Source organism: Brassica napus, chromosome C9 (genome assembly GCF_020379485.1).
Source record: "Brassica napus cultivar Da-Ae chromosome C9, Da-Ae, whole genome shotgun sequence".
Lineage (NCBI taxonomy): Eukaryota > Viridiplantae > Streptophyta > Magnoliopsida > Brassicales > Brassicaceae > Brassica > Brassica napus.
This window is the reverse complement of record NC_063452.1, coordinates 64,174,304-64,195,095: the sequence shown is the minus strand read 5'-3', so window position 1 is coordinate 64,195,095 and position 20,792 is coordinate 64,174,304. Positions and strand designations below refer to the sequence as shown.

Genomic DNA, 20,792 nt, shown 5'->3' with positions numbered 1-20,792 from the left:
TATTATCCTTATTACATCTTATGATGCTAGCATAACTTTTAATTTTGATGTTATTGTCATTCATAAGTATGTGTGAATATATAAATATGAGTTTGTATGTAAAAGACAAAATATATAAATAATTAAACAGATTTTTTTATTAAAAATAAAATAGTAGTATAAAACTCTAAAAGAAATAAAATTATTAATTTCCTTTTTAAAATTCTAAATAAAATAAAAACGTAAAAGTAATCTATTTTTTTCTTATAATTAATTAACTTTAATTTTTAATAATTTTTTATTAAAAAATACAAACCAAAATTAACTTCAAATATTTCACCTGATATGATTATGATATGTGTCAATTAAAAAATTAAATTGAGAACGTGTCAATAAAAACTTCCATTATGTGAAAATAACTTCTTATTTTCCTAAAATCTTAAATAAAAGAGACTTCTAAAAGAAAATTCTTTTCTAATCTTAACCAATTAAAAAAACTTGTAAAATTTTATGTAATAGTCAATTTTACTTCAAAAATTTAATGCTAAACATTATAGTAAAAATTATTCAATTAACAAGAAAAATTGTAAAAATATTAATGATACTGAAAAAAAAACGAATTTTGAAAATTGCAACTTTTAAAAATAGTTAATATTAACTGGAAATAGTTATTTGATAGAAATTTTATTTTTTAAATCCTAGAAAAATATAATAGTAAAAGATTATGTAGTATTAATTTACTTTTCTAAAATCCTACAAAACTGTAAAAGAATATTTGATAGTTGTTTTCCTTTTAAAAAAAATCCTAAACAAAACAAATTTGTATAATGTTTGATACTAAAAACTACTTGATATTATTTTTAAGAGAATGTTTGATGATGAACATGATACTAAAAATTATTCAATTAATAAAAGAAGTGTAAATTAGTATGGATATGAATTATAAAAATAGCAATTTTAAAAATATTTATTAATAAATAAAAATAATTAGTTGATAGCAATATATTTTTTTCTGAAATTTTAAAGAGAAGATAATTGTAATAGGTTATATGACTTTAATTTACATTTTCTAAAATCTTAAACAAATTTGTAAAAGAGTATTTAATATTTTTTAATTGTAAATAAAAAGGGGATTTATAAAATTGAATGTTTTCCTTTTTTTAAAAATCCTAGCAAAATAAAATTTTAAATACTTATTTAATAAAGCATTAAATTAGTACATAAGAACATGTATAATGTTGTCATTGATTCAATTGATGCATTTAACTTTCATTTCTTTTTACTTTTCATTTCTTATTGCGGATTGTGTTCAATTTAAATGTTTATGTATAGTATTTTCTCTAATCCTTAGTATAAAGTTTATAACAACTTATCTATGCACCATAATTATAAAATACAAATATTAACTTGAACTTATGTGTGAAAACAGATTTTAATTATAAAATAAATCTCGAACACCATATGCAAAAAATAATCATAATACTATAATAAAATGATTTATTATTTTATGGTTTTTATTAAATTAAAACATCAAACAAAAATCCGGGCTCATATCTTGTTAATATATAATATATAAGATAAGAACATTTGTTATTTATTCTAATATTTAATTCTAAATGCTATAATGGAGGAAAAATATGATATAGTCAATCTCTATTTTTTTAAATTTAAAACAGAGATTGCTATTTTCTTCTAAATATAGATATTAAAATAGTATTTCTTTATTATAAAATCATAATTTCTTATTTTCAAAATGGTCTTTTAACTTTCAAACTGTAATAATTATAACTAAAACAATTTTTTTTTAGAATATACAATTTTTATAAAAATAGAATCACATTTTTCTATACATAATAGTCTTTTACAGAAATTGTAATTTAAACAAACTTATAATTCTCTGAAATTCTTGAAAAACATAAAAGGAATTAGAGTTAATTTTAAATTAAAAAATTTAAAATATTCTTTTTGGAGGTAGATATTTTGAAAATATTTTTAAAAGATAATTACATTCCCAATAAAAACATTTAGAAAAAAACACGAATAGCAAAAAAAAAAAATCATTTTTGTTATTTTTTTATAAACATATTTTTAATATTTTAGTATAACGATAAATCTAATTATTATATGTATATATATATATATATATTACTAATTATAAAAGTTAGTGAATAAGAACGAAAGATGTAGATAAACACAAAATAAATATATGAAACTATCTTTTCTTTTTTCAAAAACGTTTTTCATTTATTTTTTCGAGATAATTTTTTTAATATTAATTTGTAATCAGATAAATAATGAATTATATTTTGATTATAGTTTAATTAAAATTATTTATTAAAACTAATGACTTAGCCTTAAAATCATGGAGAAATTGACAAATAAGCAAATTCATTTCTCAAATAACAGTATAGATTTAACAGATAACAAAAAAAGAATTACGGGTTTGAAATTTAGATACATATTAATATTTTTATGTTCAACTCTTAAAAAAGTAATCATACATTATGACCTCTCACATTGCATGCGTCCACTTTTATGTAGTCTAAAATTTATAACAAGACATTTGGAAATATATAATAGCATTTTATGATAATAAAATTGGGATGATGTGAGAAATTCAGACAAAACAAAAATGGGATTATGTGATGTCCAATCGTTTTTGGTTCTCTCAGAAACAACAATTTTATTTATTTACTATTTTTGGTTTTGAAATTCGTTCTTGTTTTATCTTTAACAAGAACAAACAATAAATAATAGTGGAAACAAATGAATCAAATAATGGTAGTATTTTAATAGAACTATCGAGTGAACAAGTCATGTCCCTATTATAGTCCACGTGAAGTAATCCGACGTGTTTATTTTACTGAATAAGAGGTGAAGATAATAAGACGTGTCATTCAGCTTTGAACACGGAGTCTGTTGACAAAAAGAAAACCGCGGAGTGTGGGTTATGTTCCCATGGGGACAATCCCACTTGAGTCTTTTTGCACCAACACACCAATCAATTCATATCTAATTCCGGTTCATTCTGGGAGTATTATATAACCGGTTTATTCATTCTTTTTCTCAAGAAGAAAAGAAGCGGTTGATTCTGGTATAATACAATCCATGTACACTGTATCTACTCAAGTCTTGGTCAAATAAGCTTGGAAGGTCGCAATCAGAGAAATAAGTTTCACATGAAATGGGTAAAAAAACTCTATTGTCCATCTAAAGTGATGAAAGCATCCTTTAGAAGTCGCTGTACTTCTTCTCTCCTCCTGCACTCAACCAAATCAACACTATCACCAATTAATCGTGTTGACACAAAGAAGTTTTAAAGACTACTTAGTTAATGGGCTGATCTTGATAACATTAAGACATAAAAGTTAAAAGCATCACAAACCTTTTAAAGTCCTCCACAGCTTGCTTCCGCTGTTGAATTTGAAGTTCCACAATGTGAATAAGCGTTGCTCTCGCCTGATCATAAAGAGAAGACAAAAAAAACTACTAAACACAATACCGATGAAATTGTAAAAAAATTGAGGGATGAGAGCTTCTTACCTGGTGAGGCCTCAGGGAATTGAGAAGGTGATGCAAGTTCTTGAAGACTGAGGATATATCACCAATTCTCTTGGCATATTGAGAAGGCCTCTCAACGAGAACATCAGCAAGCTCCAGTATATGTAGCTGTAGCTCTCTATTTAAAGACCGGAGTTCCTTCTTGTAATCTACACAAGATCAATGGAATCTAATCAACAAAACAAAGAGACAAGAAGCTTAAAAGCATTTACAATAAATTAAGTAAGTGACATACCAACAATTGAATCATTGGGATAAAGCTGTGGAACTCCTTGCTCTTCTAAGCTTGGAAGAACATCCTCCGTCTGCAAAAAAAAAAAAAAAAAAAAAATTATAAACTGAAACTCACAAAGTTTGAAACTTTGATAAGAGGAAATGCCAAGGGAGAGAATCTGACAGTATAATTGCCACCGAAACAAACGTAGGTTCCTTCACTTGGAGACGAGCAGAGTTAGGGTTCTCAGAGTAATCTTTGTAGAGTCTGTAATACGGAGGAGGCGGCGGATACGTAGCTGTAGCCATTCCCCTACAACAGATCATTTAATCAGCTAATTACACAGATTAGGGTTTCTAATCGATACAATGAACCACTCGCGATCTCTAATCTAAATAAGACTGCGATTTGATCAGGAATAAACAATTGAAAGAGAGAAACTCGACGCAAACCTTTTGGCCGATGAGGAAGATCGGAGATAATGTGAAGCCGGAGGGGAACGAGGAAGAAGGACTAATAGATTTTCCCCCTTTGTAGATAACCGGTTAAATTGGTTCAATCAATGGTTTAGATAGACCACGCTTGGTTCGGTATAATTAAACAATTATCTTTTTTTCAAGCCAAGGTTAAGCTAATAACATTAGTGGAAATCAAATCTTAAAAAAGGAATTTTAAGATAAATTTACATAAAATAAATATCAACATCACTTTAATTTAAATAGAATTTTAGCAGATTGTTAATTAATTTAACTGTATATCAACAAATTAGATAGACTAAATTTGGTTCGGTATAAATAAGCAATATCTTTTTCAAGCCAAGGTTAAGCTAAAAACATTAGTGGAAATCTGATCTTAAAAAAAGGAGTTTTAAAATAAATTTACATAAAATACATATCAGCAGCACTTTAATTTAAATAGAAATTTAGAAGATTGTTAACTAATTAACTGTATATCAACAAACTTCATATCTAACAGCATTTAATACTCAATAGTATCAAGTTTTATGAATGCATCAAACAGCAATAAATTTGATGGTGATTTTTAAAATTAGATAGTATTGGAAATTAAATGAAAACGTATAATTCCATTAATTTAGATCGCATATCCTTACTAAGTTTTTATACTTTTTATAATAAAGAGAAAAACAATGGACGAGAATGTGAGAATCAGGAGGTAAAGAGCTCACGATAAGAACGTGAGACTGGCCACACCTGAACACTTTTCTTTGTCGTTTACTTGTAATAAGTCGTAAACTCACATAACCAATGGGCTCATCTTCTTCACCCACATCTCTCTATAAAATGATCTCAACTCCTTCACTTAACAAAACCCACCAAAGAGTCGTCGGCGACAAGCTGATCACAGAACCCAGAATAGCTCTCTTTTCCATCATCAATGGCGTCAATGAAGCATTTTTTTGCCAAGCCAAAACACATCTATCCACAACCAGAACCAGTTATGTCCGAAAACGACAAGAATGTGTTTGAATTCGACGAATCTGATATTCACAGTTTAGGCGATCATCAGAAGCCGAGTTCATTTGAAGCCAAGAGATCGATATCAATCTCGCGACTGAGGAGAAAACCAGCGAAAGTCGCAGATTCTTCCGGTTTAGACAACCGGAAAACGGCAAAGACCGGTTCGGTTCCGGTTAACATCCCCGACTGGTCGAAGATCCTGAAGAGCGAGTATAGGAGCCATGTTGTGATGCCAGACTACGACAGCGACGAAGACGACGAGGACGATGAAGAGATCAACGACGGTGACACGACGGGCGGAAGACGAATGATTCCGCCGCACGAATATTTAGCGCGGCGGAGGGGATCTTCGTTCACGGTGCACGAAGGGATTGGTGGAACTGATAAGGGGAGAGATCTAAGGCTATTGAGGAACGCGATTTGGGAGAAGATTGGGTTTCAGGATTAATATCAACTATAGGATTAATAATAAAACTCTAGTAGGTAATATTATAGATTATGTCAAAACTATTACTTAATTACTTAAAACATAAGGAGGACTTCGTGTTTTTCTGGGGGGTTTAGGATCGGTTATAGTTTCGGTCCGAAGGAGAATTTTTCGATATCCTCTTGTTTTTTTTGCATATTTGTTCTTGTTTTTTTCTGAAGTTTTGATCATCCTATCCTTGTTCGTGTTCGGTAATGTTAAATGATAATTTTATGTTTTTGTGTCTTGAAACTAATTGGTATTTCTGGATCGTGGATGTCAAAAAAAAAAAAAAAACTAATTGGTATTTCCTTGCATAACTACAAAAATTCAATGATGAAATCAATCAAAAGCGCTCGAGAAAAAAATAATCAAAAACAACATAAGCAATTGTATAGGAATATTTTCATAATATGTAATGATTAATCATATACATTATAAGATACACAAAAATATAAGATCTGTTGAACGGTGACCTAAACAGAAGCAAAAATCTTGTCAAATTATTCATTTGTTAACTATGTATTAGAATAAAGGAAAGAAAGAAAGCGAATGTTAAATATTTATATCAGAAGTATTTCAACTGAGGGATGTATTGTTAGATAAGAATTCTGAATTCATATTTTATTCAACATATTAGATTTTAATGTTTTTCACAAACCAACCAATCTATAAACAGGTCACAAACCAACCAACATATAAAAACAGGATTAGACACTCCAACATTTTAAAAGGGTCCGAATGGAGAAAGGGGCTCAAGCGTTGCGCACCTAGGGGATCAAGCGTTTTGAGCGGAACAAAAGTGGATCAAGCGGATCTAGCAGTTCAAGTGTGGATCTAGCGGATCTACCAGTTCAAAACGTATGTTTGAATGGAAAAAGTGAATAAAAAGTGGTCCAAAGTATTCTGCTAATTTAAATTAATCTTTTATAATACTAGATATTTTCATAATTAAAAATCGTTATTTTAAAAATACTTTATTTAAAATATAATAAAAAAAATTAAACATATATATTGTTATTTTGAGTTTTAAAATTAAATATGTATCTCATTGTGGATATTTTAAATTAATTTTATTTTGATAAAAAACGGAGTAAAATAATTTTAAAATTACTTTTCAAAAAACATAAATTATTATTTAATTTATAATTAGATTTTCTCGTATTTATAATTAAATTAAATTATTTAAAATAGTTGTTTTGAATTCATTAAATATTATAATAAATCAGATATATTTTCAACTAATTCAAACAAACTACTTTAGAAAAGGTAGATTTTATATTGATTTTAAAATTTAATCAATTAGTTTTTCTTCACAAATATGAAATATGAAAATTATTTATAATATATAGCTCAGTTAAAGATTAATTGGAAAATAAATTTAATGTACATCAAAATTAATTGAATTATTTAGTTCAAAACAAAATTATTAGATAATTAATTTAACAGTTATTCTCAGAACATAAAAGTCAACAATTGTAATATATGAAAAAAAATGAAATTTAATAATAAAAATGAAAGAAATCCACAATTGCAATGTGATTACTGTACATGGCAGATTTTTTATTTTACTCACAAATCTTGACTGCATGCAGTCCAAATATATAATACTAATATATAAGACGGATCATATTTTAGTTTGCAAAAATTTTTGAATGGAAAAACAGATGGTTACACCTAATCAAAACCTAAATTCTCCACAAAACATCTACTCAAAATGTTTCATATACCAAGTGTCACGTCTTTTGAAGGTCGCGATTTGTACTATAGGCCACAAAAGTCCTCAGATAGAAATGATACGTGTTTATACATTTTTCTATGAGAAACACTCAATAACATACTGTATTAAAAAGTTGAAGTGATATTTTTCTTTTCTTTATAGAAAAAGAGTAATAATGATACATTCATTGAAAGTTATTGGAATTTCTATTTCTGTGTCTCCCACTCTCTGATATGCTTTTGCAACATAGAGTTCAAGATTTGACAGCATTTTCTTTCTGCACCAATCAGCAGAGTGTTTTTTTTTCTCTTTCTTGGTTTTGTCAAAAAGTTGTAATATTCCTTTTTCCCTCGTTAATACGCGTTACTTGCTTCGTAAGTTTTGACAAATAGAGCCGACTGGTTTTAAACGCAAATACACTACTTGAAACAGAAAATTTAAATTTCCTAGTAACCATTCAGCAAACGCAAACCTGTGTGATAAAAGTTATCTCGAGAGCTAGGATATTAAATGGTTACATAAATTGACTTATGAACAACACGCAGTAGCACAAAGAAAACAATCAAGATTTTGAGAAAACAATGGTCTGGTAGAATAAAGAATGAGCAATCAAAATCGAATAGTGTTATGGAATGTGAAGAAGTGGCAATAACACTGTCGCATACAGAGTTGTAGTCAAGTGGTAATATTTTTATCTCGTTGGCGTGTGAGATCATACACTTATCTCGTTGTCCAGCCAATATTTTTATTTGAAGAGCATTAATATAGTCCTAACATAACTAATATATATATATTGGCCTAGGTAAGCATTGAGAATTGACACCTGCTAAAATAAAATACAATAAAGAAAATAACAAATGTGTATGTATGTTTCGAGGTACTCATCAAGGAATTCTATGAAACACATCTGTTGGTTCTTCTCGGTCTTCTCTCTACTTGTCCAAGATTTTTCTTAATCCCACAGGTTTCAAATTCTTGAGTTAGTAGTAATCAACTAGTTGACTAATTAGTCATATCAAATTTCACCATATGAGCAGAAACACAAATCCCATTAACCATGTAAGCGCCAGCGAGTTCAAGAAAATCTTTGATTCTCTCCTATACAACAATAAGCGTATCAGAGACGAGTCCATCGTAAATAATAGTCGCGACTTGAAAGCATAGACAAAAGTTAATAATGCACTTGGATTATTATTTAAACTTGAAACATAAAGGGCAGGGCCATTACGATCCCAACCGAAAGGTTCACAACGAAAAGAAAATAAAGAAAACAGAAAATGAAAAACATTGACACAGACGATCCAATTTTTGCAGAAGCAAACAGAGATCACCTCCCAAGTGCATCAACAAAGCTCAAAGAACACCAGTTTTGACCACACAGATCAACAAGCTTAGAAGCTTCCACCACGAAGACGCAACACAAGGTGAAGAGTCGACTCCTTCTGGATGTTGTAATCAGCCAAAGTCCTACCATCCTCAAGCTGTTTACCAGCGAAGATGAGTCTCTGTTGGTCCGGAGGGATCCCTTCCTTGTCCTGAATCTTAGCCTTCACATTGTCGATTGTGTCTGAGCTCTCAACTTCCAAGGTTATAGTCTTGCCTGTCAAAGTCTTCACAAATATTTGCATTCCACCACGGAGACGCAACACAAGGTGAAGGGTAGACTCCTTCTGGATATTGTAATCCGCAAGCGTACGACCATCCTCGAGCTGTTTCCCAGCGAAGATGAGTCTCTGTTGGTCTGGTGGGATCCCTTCCTTGTCTTGAATCTTCGCCTTGACGTTATCGATTGTGTCAGAGCTCTCAACTTCCAAGGTAATAGTCTTGCCGGTGAGGGTCTTGACAAAGATCTGCATACCACCTCTAAGACGAAGCACCAAATGGAGAGTCGACTCTTTCTGGATATTGTAGTCAGCGAGTGTGCGTCCATCCTCCAGCTGCTTACCGGCAAAGATAAGCCTCTGCTGGTCTGGTGGGATCCCTTCCTTGTCCTGGATCTTCGCCTTGACGTTATCGATTGTGTCAGAGCTCTCAACCTCCAGGGTGATCGTTTTACCAGTCAGGGTCTTGACAAAGATTTGCATACCACCACGAAGACGGAGGACAAGGTGGAGAGTCGACTCCTTCTGGATGTTGTAGTCAGCGAGAGTCCTTCCATCTTCAAGCTGCTTACCGGCGAAGATAAGCCTCTGCTGGTCCGGAGGAATGCCTTCCTTGTCCTGGATCTTAGCCTTGACATTGTCAATGGTGTCTGAGCTCTCTACCTCGAGAGTAATGGTCTTGCCGGTGAGCGTTTTCACGAAAATTTGCATCTGCAAACAAGAAAACAAATATTAAACACTCAGCCAAGATTAGAATCGTTCAGCTACCGTATCTAGGCAACAAGTACAGAGACAACGTCGTTTTCTCCAGGCGATTACAACCCTAAATCGAATTAGATCATGCAATTCACAGAAGAAACTACAGATTGAGATCCTAATCATCATCGTTCATAAACAAGAAGCTAGATTGATGAAACAAACAAAGAATTTTACAAATCGATTATCTAAGCAACACAGGATACGAGACGAAAGATCATTAGCGGAATCAAAAACAAAAGCAATCGTTGAAGCGTATACCTTGAAAGAGAGAGTCGAAAGAGCGATTTAGGTTTTCTCGAGAGATTTGATGTTGAATCTGAGAGAGAGAGAGACGAAGGGACGATTCTGATCCGTAGCGAGAAGGTTTTCTTATATAGCCGAGTTTTTGTTAAAGATGTTAAATATCAATTTGAGAAAATCTCTTGATATTAAAATTAACATTTAAAGTCATTTTACACGTGTCTATGTTAACAACCGTTCGTTTTACAAAGACCGACTCAACCAGAAACATCCATTGGTGGTTGGATTAGGTCATTGATGACTTATTATGCACCCACTGGCCAAACTCAAATAATATCTTTCCTTTATGTTTTTATATTTACTTTTTTTATCTACCAGATTTTTTCTATTTAATTACAAAAAATATTCTTTGCCACTAAGAATATGCTTGGTTTACCCAACCCAACAAGTATAAGCAATCCTAATAAATAGTAAATTACTAATTGATAATGATAGTATATCTTCTTTTTTGATATTAACATAACAATATTTGGTATATAAGATTCTCGTCTATTTGATTTTCTATTAAAAATAGAACTTATCTACAATTGACCAAAAATATAAAAAAAAGCTAATTTGCTAAAATTATTTCAGCTCCTAAAACTTTCACCTAATCTTAGGAAATACAGTTAAGATTGTTAGATTCAATAATTAAAAAATAACACTTTTGCCTTTTTTTTTTACAAACAGGTTATATTTTGGTATACTATAAGGCCTAAAATGTAGTCTTTATCGAGCCCAAAGACTATGAGTTGCACTTTATATGTGTTAAAAGGCCAGAACTGTTTTAAAAGCCCAGTTTGTTGTGCTATAATGATCCTCAGTCATTGGCCCATCAAGAAGCTGCTTATATGTTGACTTGCTTTAACTATGGTGGTAATTGGTAAACTCTACTAACCTGAGCTAAATAAATCCAGTAATGCAATTCGTATCAGTTTGATACTTTGATATTCATAAAACTTTCCATACAACCTAATAACTAGATTTTGACCCGCGCAACCGCGCGGATGTTTGTTTTCATTTTTCTATACATAAATTATTGTTTTAGAACGTTAATCATATACTTAAATGTTTATATAACTATTTCAAATACAGTAATTTTATAATTTATATGTTATAATTATATTTGCCACTTCTTATTATATATTTATCTTATTGTATTTGCATTTAGTTATTAAGCAAATTAATATATTCATGAGAAAAAATATTTGAAAATTATTTTGTATTTAATTTATGCTAAATTATGATCCATCTTTCAAAGCTGGATTTCTTTTTACTAATATTTTTAAGCTTATTTATTTTAGATAATATATTATTGTATATACAAAAATCTAAAATATGTCAATTTTTAGACATGTATTATATAGTTTTCTAATTTTAAGCCGCTCTATCATCATATTATTTTTTTAAATAAATATTTTATATTTATGAAAATAAATTTTATAAATTTAAAAAATTTATCAATTGAATATACTATTATCATATTTATTTTTCATTTTATCAACGATAATTTAAAATATATTAAGTTATTGTTAAAATATTTTTACACATTTTTATTAGAATTTTTAAAATATAATATATAAATATATATTATATTTAAAATGAAAATATATTATGATCAAAATAGTTACAAAGATTTCATATTATTAACTTTAAAGAAATACATGTTAATTTTTATACATGTATTATATAGTTTACTAATGTTAACTCATCTTACCAAAGTATTAGATTTTATTTTTGAACATAAATATTTTATACTTACGAAAATAAAATATATAAATATATAAATTTAATATAATTTTATTATATTTAGCTCAATATAATAATTTCTTTTAATATGATTGATTATGATTATATAATAGATAAAATATTCTAGAATTTTTTATTCTCCATTTTATAAACGATAATTGAATATATTAATGTATAATAATATTTCAAACTAATTTTGAAATTAGTGAAAATATTTAAATATAATTTCGAAATGAAGATCTTGTAAAAAAAATTTTAAAACAGATTTGTTAAAATTTTAAAATAAATATATTTATATTTAAAATGAAAAGATATCAAAAGATATCATGATTAAAGTATTTTAAAGATTCTATGTATTATTAGTCTTAATAAAATATATTTGATAAGATTTCTAAGTGATGGTTCAAATTAAAAAAAAAATCACACATGAAAGAAGTAACTTCTATTTTAATATATAAGATTACTTACCTAAAATTCCAATGTCTGTTTCACATTTTTAAATAAGATTTTTATTTATGGTTAAGAAATTGAAAGGTATGTTAGGTGACTAAGAGATGTGAGATGTTGCCTAACATTTAAACATAAACAATAAAAATTTGTACTCCAACATGTACTTTAGATACATTGTGTATGTTGAAATGTATTTTTATCAGATTTTTAACATTTTAAAAAACATCTATTGTACTCCATAATGTACTTTATATACAATGAATTGTAACCTTAGTGGTACAAATATCTTGAAATGGGAAAATAATTATAAAGAAAAATTGGAAAATCAAAGCGAAAGTACATGAAATGAACACACACCTGCATAATAGTACGATCCTTGTGGACTATATATACGTTCAGAACCAAACTCAATCATGACTTGAATTAAAATGTAAATATTAAACCAAAAATTGTTAAACCGGACCAGCGGGGGAAAATTAAGTACCGGTTTTCGGGATTGAAGTTTTCAAGAGGCGAAAAATTCCAAGTCCAAAGACCACACTTTTCTCCTCACTCTTCTGCTACAGATTCGTTCTCTCTCTCTCTCTGTATAATCTGCTAAAAATAGATGACGATCGTTGTCCGAAAAATCCTGTCTCCTACTCTCTCACCTCTCTGTTGTTACTACTATATATCATTACGAGCACAGAAGACTCTGAGATTGATCTTCTTCTTCCAAAAATGGCGTTTATGAGACTTGGCTCCAAATCCGAAGCTTTCCATCGCGAAGGCCAAACCTGGTACTCCATTTCCAAATTCTAATTTTTTGTCCTGAATCGAAATGGCTTTCCTTCGGTTCACGTAAAGCTCTCGTCCTTTTGTTGAAATCAAGATGGGTTCTTCATTACATACTCATTATAGCTCTCTTGTTTTGTAGGCTTTGCACTACTGGACTCGTGAGTGATGTTACCATTGAAGTTGGAGACATGAAGTTTCACCTTCACAAGGTAACAGTTTATTGTCAGAGCGGGGCTTGTAAGGAAGATTTTACAACATTTTAACGAGGGTCCACTTTTATGAGGCCCCACATTGTTTTTTAGAAAAAAATTATATATATAATATGTATTTTTGACATTTAGATATAAAAATTATATATAAAATAAGGTAAAAAAATGATCATATTATTAAGATTTAGATATGAATAATATAAAAAATATTTAAATATGATTTTTTGTTCTTAAATTTTGTGAAAATTATGAATTAGTTTGTATAAATTTTTGTTACAAATAGAGCCCAAAAATCTCAAGTCTGGCTCTGTTTAGTTTATATATTAATTTGCATAATGTGAAAGCTTGATGATTGAGCTAGGCTGCTTCTGATCGTGTGTCATTTCATGTGTCTTGGTTTGTGGTGTGTAGTTCCCATTGCTCTCTAGAAGTGGGCTTCTTGAGAGACTAATCGAAGAGTCATCAAACGACGACGGATCAGCATGTGTCTTAACTCTAGACGAGATACCAGGAGGCGGCAAAACGTTCGAACTCATTACAAAATTCTGCTACGGCGTCAAAATCGAGCTCACCGCACTCAACGTCGTCGCCCTCAGATGCGCAGCCGATTATCTCGACATGACCGATAGCTACGGAGAAAGGAACCTTGTCGGTACGACAGAAACTTTCCTCAACGAAGTGTTTAGCAACTGGACCGACTCCATCAAGGCTCTTCAGACGTGCGAGGAAGTCACCGACCACGCCGAAGATCTCAACATCATCTCCAGGTTATTGGAGTTAATAGAGAACCGGTTAACCACGTGGTTATGATTGTATTAAACCGGGTTCATATAGTATATAAGTAGATATTAATTGTAACAGAACGTTAAGTCACATTATCATAACCACATGGCTAACCGGTTCTCTATTAACTCCAATACAGGTGCGTCGATTCTTTAGCTAGCAAGGCCTGTGCTGACCCGAGCCTTTTAGGAAAGAAGAAGTACGAAGACGAAACGCATCTTTGGAACGGTATCTCAATGCTGCAACCGAACGGTGAAGACTGGTGGTTCGACGATGCTTCTCTCCTCATCTTGCCTCTCTTCAAAAGACTCATCACAGCCATCGAATCGCGAGGGATGAAGCACGAGTGCATCGCGATGGCAGTTATGTACTACACAAGGAAACATATCCCTCTGATGAACAGAGAAGCGATCGAGACAACAACGAGTCCTTCAGAAGCCGAACAAAAAACCACTCTCGAGGAGATAGTTGAGTTGCTTCCTAACAAGAAAGGCGTAAACCCGACAAAGTTTCTCCTCAGGCTGCTCCAAACTGCAATGGTGCTTCACACAAGCCAATCCTCGAAAGAAGATCTCGAGACGAGGATCGGTAACCAGCTGGACCAAGCTGCTCTAGTGGATCTTCTCATACCGAACATGGGATACTCCGAGACCCTCTACGACGTCGAATGCGTTCTGAGAATGATCGAACAGTTTGTCTCTTCAACAGAACAAGCAGGCATTGTCCCTTCTCCTTCCATCACTGAAGGTGATTTGGTGAAGGATGGAGACGATTTGCTAACGCCTACAACGTTGGTAGCAACTCTTGTCGACGGTTATCTCGCTGAGGTGGCACCTGACGTTAACCTAAAGCTAGCAAAGTTCGAAGCTATCGCTGCTGCGATACCTGATTACGCAAGACCACTTGATGATGGAGTTTATCACGCAATAGACGTCTACTTGAAGGTAACCACAATGTTGTGTTTGCTGTTAGTAAAGTAATAACTCCATAAATTAGTACTTAATAAATCCTAAAAATTAATAAATTTAATAGTCCGAGTTGGACCGGTGTAAAATATGACGATACAATAATATTTTTTTTGAAATTTTTTATGTGTATATATGATCCCAATATAAACATAAATTAGTAATTACTATATTATATATATATAATTTATATAAATATAAAAATATATTGGGTAGTTTATATTTATTCACATTGAAGTATATATCAAAATAGTGATGTTGTTTTGTCATTTTAAACCTAAAAATTCGGTACATTCAATGCACCAATAATCGAATATCGAAAAAGAATAACATAAAATTTGTATATGTAAAATTTAATTAATACATATATAGCAAAATCAAGTTTTTTCTTAATTTCACATAAAACATACTTCAAAATATATAAGTTTAAAAAATAAAAAAGATTACGTAAATTAATAACAGTATAAATTAATAAATTATCAAAGTCCAAATTTTATTAATTTATGAAGTTTTTACTGTATTAATATTTTTTTGAGAGGCTTTACTTTGCAGGCGCATGCATGGATTACGGATTCAGAAAGAGAGCAGATATGCAGACTCATGAACTGCCAGAAGCTCTCACTGGAAGCTAGCACGCATGCGGCTCAGAACGAGAGGCTGCCTCTTCGTGTGATCGTTCAGGTTCTGTTTTTCGAGCAGCTTAGGCTCAGGACGTCTATATCGGGATGGTTCTTTGTCTCTGAGAATCTAGACAACCCTGAGCTGCTGCATCAAAGTGGGGGCAATGGTGTTTTGTTAAAACCAAGAGGTGAGAACGTGAGGGAAAAGGTTTGTGAGCTGGAGAAAGAGTGTATGAACATGAAAGAAGAGCTTCAGAAGCTGGTGAGGTCGAAGAGAAGCTGGAAGAATTTTACGAGGAAGCTTAACTTCAAGAAGAAATCAGAATGCTTCAACCCTAAGGATCAAGCAAAGCCAGCTATTTAGCAAGAACCGGCTCAGATAAATCCTCTGTTTTGAAACAGAGTATCTCTGTTTTTATTCCCTTAGGTAAAAAGATCGAAACAGAGTAGCTCTGTTTTTACTTGTTCTTGAAGATACTCTGTTTTTCAAAAGCTTTCATCTTTCTCTTAGCATCTCGCTGAGAGATTTGATTGGTTTTAGGTTCTTATGTTGTTGACTTATTGAAGATCTTTGTTTGAAAACATTTAGTTACATTTCTTATGCAAACTTTGTGGTGGTGCTGTTGTTGTGCAACACCACATGAAACAATCTCAAACACACAAATCAACAGAGCAATGAAAATACAATGAACAAAGAATCAGATTCTTAACAGGACGGATAATCTTTGGGCGGTGGTAGAACAGAAAGCTCAGGTGTGTTCCCGTTCTCGACGACAAAAGCCATCTTCAAACCCCACATTGTGTGGACTTCCAAGTGACAGTGCATAAACCAAACACCTACAACAACATATGCATTGATCAGTTTATATGCTTATCATATAAGCCCTCCTTTTCAAAATAGAATAAATGTTTTAAGATTTTCACACATATTAATAAAAATAAATGCATCTTTTTTTGTGATTATCTAGTTAAACCAATAAAAATCAGTTAACGTAATTTTTTTAAAACAAAATTACATTTAATTGATAAATATGCATAAAAATAAAAATATATCTTTTAAAACATTTTTTTCTTCAAAACATGCATTTTACGTAATGAGGGAGTATGATCATTCTCATCATATATGTGCATTGACTTATCTTACCTGGATTATCAGCTCTGAATCTGATGGCAGCCCACCCTCCGGTGGGTACTCCAACTGTGTTCCTCTCAGGCGGGTCAATGAGGTTAAACTTAGCAGGATCTGTGTTGGGATCAAAGTTTCCAACACCAGTTCCAACCACAAAGAAGTTGTAACCGTGAAGATGGAAAGGGTGTGACTCAACGGTTAGTAGATTGGTATCTTGCAAAACAAGCTCAATCGTCGTATTGAACTTAACTCGACTCAGTCTAGTCCCCGTAGAAGTCCCGAGGTTAGCCGTGAGTGGCACACCGGTGTAGTTAAACGGTTTAGGCGGTCTATCAGGAAAATCTGTCCTAAAAACGTTCGGGATGTTAAAGTAATGAGCTTTCAAGAGAGCAGTTTTAGGCATAACGAATGTTATATTGTTTATCGAAGCCGCGAGATTTGTTCCGTTCACACACGTCGGACACGCGTTGATGCCTAGACCGATCGTGTAGAACAATCTACGGTCGACTTTTAAAGGGACAAGCGCTGGAAAGTTTGGCGTGTTGAGGCTTCTGAGCTTTTGGTTATAGTCCAAAGCGTGTGATGTGTCGTTAGGCAAAGGAAGCTTTGGTAGAATCGGTATGACCGTGTTTGGTACGCCTTTGTATTGAAGAATCGCGGTTACGGTTTTGTTGTCTACTGATACTGGTGCGTCCATGAACGGAGCCGCTGCCATGAAGTAACGGTTTGGAGACTGGTTGGTTTTGACTAGAACGTTTGTGGTTTGACCTGGTCCGAGTAGAATAAATTTTGTTGTGAACGGTTTAGTGTAGACTGCATCGATCTCCACCACGGTCATGTCGTGGCCTGCGATACCGAAGAACAGCTCGTCGTTTAGCGCTGCGTTGATGATCCTTAGAAGGTATGTTTTGCCTGCTTCCACCTCCACCACGAATGTGTCTAATATAAAAACAAACGATTTAGCGTAAAAGAAAAAGATCTAATCCGGTTTAAACCGGTTTAATGAGGTTAATTTTTTTTTTTACGTTTCTCGGAACATGGAAAGAGCGGTCCGGGCTTTCCGTTAATGGTATGAGCATCCGACATCGGAGGCGGTGCGCCCAGCTTGTTGGCTTGGTTAACCGCCGTCTCAACGTCTCCGTTCCACCACTCTCCTATATTTAAAAAAACCCCGGGAAATGAGAAAAAGTTCGGTAAATTAAACCAGACCAGGCTAAACCGGTTATTTTATTTTCACTAACCGAGGACTATGTTGGTTTCTTGGTAGGGTTGTGGGAAAGGATACGGTTTTCCTGGCTGAGGCAAGATGACGATAGCTCCGTACACGGTGGCTCGTAACCAGAGGATGTGTGCGTGCCACCAGAGAGTCCCACGTTGTCCGGTTACGTTGAAATCATAAACATAACTCTGTCCGGTCTGCATCGGACATTGAGTTATGTATGCTGGACCATCTGCCCAACCGTTCCGGTACTGTTTAAGCCCATGCCTATAAGAAAATCAAACCGTTACATTTTGGTTTATATAAATATGACTAAACCGGTTTGAGACGTAGGAAAGAGAGACTTTACCAATGGATGGACAAGTTGTATTGTACATGGTTGGTGACGTTGATGATGACTCGATCACCTTCTCTTGCGTAAACCGTTGGTCCAGGGAACATTCCGTTGACAGTGACAATCGGTTTAGCATTGCATAACCGGCTTACGTTCTTCATTTGAACCTGTTCCAAATTGCCAAACATTATGCATAACCTTACACATCGAATATAACTCAAACATATAAATCGGTTTAGTTAAACCAATATAATTTGTGTTTGGACTTATTGTCACCAGGAAGTTGAAAACGTACATCGAATTGGTACTTCTTCACCGCTGCATCCACCGGAGATTGGCCAAGAAACCCAAGAAGATACAAGAAGAGAAAGAGAAAACTCGGGTACTTTTCCGGTTTTATGCAATGATGAGATTGCATAAAACTCGGGTACCGAATCATCTTCATTTCCGGTTAATTTTCCGGTTTTATGCAATGATGAGATTGTACTTTGTATTAAATCTCGTGTTGCTTTTGGTTATGTAGATTGTATTGAAGATATTGTGGCCGAGTACAAATTCTTATATAGCGTCATGGTGTAAATAATAGGTTGGTGAATCTCTCAAAATATATATAAAATACTCATGTTTACGTCTTTAAATGAGAAATTAATGTGAAAAACGGACTAAAATACATTATCAAGAAAATTTGAAAACATATAATCGAAGAAGAAGGCTTTTAAGCAACTTCCTGAAAGACGTTGGGGGATCAGCGTAACGTTTGTTAATAATATGGAGTACCTTCGAAGTTGATATCTGAGCTTTAAACTAATATATTTTTGACTTGTTCGTTTACCATGATTTTTTAAAAAATTAAAAAATATCAATATTTCGGTTCAAGACTCTTTTATTCAAGAATGTTTATAGTAGATGTCTAACCATACTTTGTAAGTACAGTAAAGCATCAACTTGGAGAAATCTTCCTTAACTTTTGGAAAAAACATCAGTTTGGATGTAAGGAAGCAGATTCAGCTTAAGCTTGGCATTTTCTCGGAAAGTGGAGTTGGAAAATACTTAGGCTTGCCGGAGTATTTCAGTGGTTCAAAAATTGAAATACTAGCCTATATCCAAGACAAAATGAAAGGGAGAATGTCTTGCTGGTATACAAGGTTCCTTTCTCAAGCCGGTAAGGAGATTATTCTCAAATCAGTTGCTATGGCTATGCCTATATATGCTATGAGTTGCTTCAGGTTGCCAAAATCAACTTGTAGAAACCTCACATCTGCTATGGCTGCTTTTTGGTGGAGATCATCCGAGGACAAAGGAAAAATCCACTGGTTAAGTTGGGATAAGTTATGTGTTCCAAAACAGTTAGGAGGGATGGGTTTTAAAGATATCGAGCTATTTAATCAAGCTCTTTTGGCAAAGCAAGCTTGGAGGATCTTATCTGATCAGTCATCTCTTCTCAGTCGATTTCTAAAGAGTAGATACTTCCCTTCAGGGAACTTTTTATCTGCTTCTATGGGATCTAGACCTTCTTACGCTTGGAGAAGCATATTGCACGGTAGAGAACTTTTGGCTAAAGGTTTAAGGCATATGGTTGGTAATGGTCAAACTTTATCTGTCTGGTCTTCACCCTGGATTGTGGACGGAGATAGACTTCGCATTCCCTTGATGAAGAACATACTGATTGATCTGAATCTCAGAGTTTCTGATCTCCTGCTTCCCAATTCCCATAACTGGAATATGCAAAAACTTGAGGAGCTATTTTATCAAGAAGATATTGAGCTCATCCTGAAGATTAAACCAGTGATTGATAGTCCGGATTTCTATTGTTGGAACCATACTAAATCTGGAGATTATGCGGTTCGCTCGGGTTACTGGTTTGCAGAAAAAGAAACGTTTAAAGAAGCCTATGCACTGGGTCAAGCTCTACCCTCTTTGAATGAAATCAAGAATAATATTTGGCTTCTAGAAACAGAACCAAAAATCAAGATGTTTCTTTGGAAAGCAGTTTCTGGAGCGTTACCTGTGGCTGATAACCTCATCAACAGAGGAATGAAAGTGGATACAAGATGCCAAATTTGTGGATTAGAAGGAGAATCCATTAATCATGTCATGTTTACATGTACGGTAGCAAAACAAACATGGGCTTCTTCCAACTTCCCTGTTCCGCGAAATGGGTTTGATCACGATTCTATCTACGCCAACATTTACTATGTTCTAAAGACAAGGATAAACCAGAATGTTCCCCATTCAATCAGAAGAAGTGGTCCCTGGATCCTGTGGTCAATATGGAAGAACAGGAACTCCTTTTTCTTCGAAAACAGGTTATCCTTAGGTCCTCCCCTTATCAGATCAATATATGAAGAAACAGATCATTGGTTTCTAGTCAAGGCGATGGAAAAACAGGAATGTCAAATTGATCTTGAAAGAAAGAAGAGGATCATTTTCGGTTGGAAACCTCCTCCAATATCATGGCTCAAATGTGAAATTGGATCGGCATGGGACAAAGACAGGAATC

The 20,792-nt window shown here is 32.9% G+C and overlaps 3 protein-coding genes and 2 pseudogenes across 4 annotated transcripts; 2 read left to right on the top strand and 3 right to left on the bottom strand.

Annotated features, from left to right (window-relative positions):
* Nucleotides 1–3,013: 3,013 nt before the first annotated feature.
* On the bottom strand, nucleotides 3,014–4,062 carry LOC106436016 (annotated as a pseudogene).
* Nucleotides 4,063–5,029: 967 nt separating this feature from the next.
* On the top strand, nucleotides 5,030–5,950 carry BNACNNG02970D. The gene has a single exon (XM_013876964.3). The coding sequence runs from the start codon at nucleotides 5,150–5,152 to the stop codon at nucleotides 5,678–5,680; it is 531 nt and encodes a 176-aa protein (XP_013732418.1). The 5' UTR covers nucleotides 5,030–5,149; the 3' UTR covers nucleotides 5,681–5,950.
* A 2,637-nt stretch (nucleotides 5,951–8,587) lies between these two features.
* LOC125592860 lies at nucleotides 8,588–10,270 on the bottom strand (annotated as a pseudogene).
* Nucleotides 10,271–12,541: 2,271 nt separating this feature from the next.
* On the top strand, nucleotides 12,542–16,208 carry LOC106436018 (BTB/POZ domain-containing protein At5g03250-like). The gene is made up of 5 exons (XM_048768383.1): nucleotides 12,542–13,035; nucleotides 13,173–13,242; nucleotides 13,654–14,009; nucleotides 14,165–14,969; nucleotides 15,543–16,208. The coding sequence occupies exons 1-5, from the start codon at nucleotides 12,977–12,979 to the stop codon at nucleotides 15,972–15,974; spliced, it is 1,722 nt and encodes a 573-aa protein (XP_048624340.1). The 5' UTR covers nucleotides 12,542–12,976; the 3' UTR covers nucleotides 15,975–16,208.
* On the bottom strand, nucleotides 16,142–18,833 carry LOC106372627 (laccase-11-like). 2 transcript variants are annotated; one of them, XM_048768382.1, is made up of 7 exons: nucleotides 18,715–18,815; nucleotides 18,588–18,669; nucleotides 18,308–18,459; nucleotides 17,981–18,225; nucleotides 17,765–17,893; nucleotides 16,755–17,678; nucleotides 16,142–16,447 (listed from the first exon to the last, which is right to left on the bottom strand). In XM_048768382.1, the coding sequence occupies exons 1-7, from the start codon at nucleotides 18,735–18,737 to the stop codon at nucleotides 16,317–16,319; spliced, it is 1,686 nt and encodes a 561-aa protein (XP_048624339.1). In that variant the 5' UTR covers nucleotides 18,738–18,815; the 3' UTR covers nucleotides 16,142–16,316. The 2 variants fall into 2 exon arrangements, with proteins under 2 accessions (XP_048624339.1, XP_048624338.1); XM_048768381.1 differs by having other exon boundaries at nucleotides 18,588–18,833.
* Between the last annotated feature and the right edge of the window lie 1,959 nt (nucleotides 18,834–20,792).

Excerpts from the sequence above, each read along its gene's own strand:
- LOC106436018 (XM_048768383.1), top strand. The coding sequence starts at position 12,977 with ATGGCGTTTATGAGACTTGGCTCCAAATCCGAAGCTTTCCATCGCGAA. Across the intron at positions 13,243-13,653 it reads TGAAGTTTCACCTTCACAAG|TTCCCATTGCTCTCTAGAAG; the intron begins GTAACAGTTTAT and ends TGTGGTGTGTAG. Across the intron at positions 14,970-15,542 it reads CAATAGACGTCTACTTGAAG|GCGCATGCATGGATTACGGA; the intron begins GTAACCACAATG and ends TTTACTTTGCAG.
- BNACNNG02970D (XM_013876964.3), top strand. The coding sequence starts at position 5,150 with ATGGCGTCAATGAAGCATTTTTTTGCCAAGCCAAAACACATCTATCCA.
- LOC106372627 (XM_048768381.1), bottom strand. The coding sequence starts at position 18,737 with ATGAAGATGATTCGGTACCCGAGTTTTATGCAATCTCATCATTGCATA. Across the intron at positions 17,679-17,764 it reads CTTTCCATGTTCCGAGAAAC|ACACATTCGTGGTGGAGGTG; the intron begins GTAAAAAAAAAA and ends TTTTTATATTAG. Across the intron at positions 16,448-16,754 it reads ATTCAGAGCTGATAATCCAG|GTGTTTGGTTTATGCACTGT; the intron begins GTAAGATAAGTC and ends ATGTTGTTGTAG.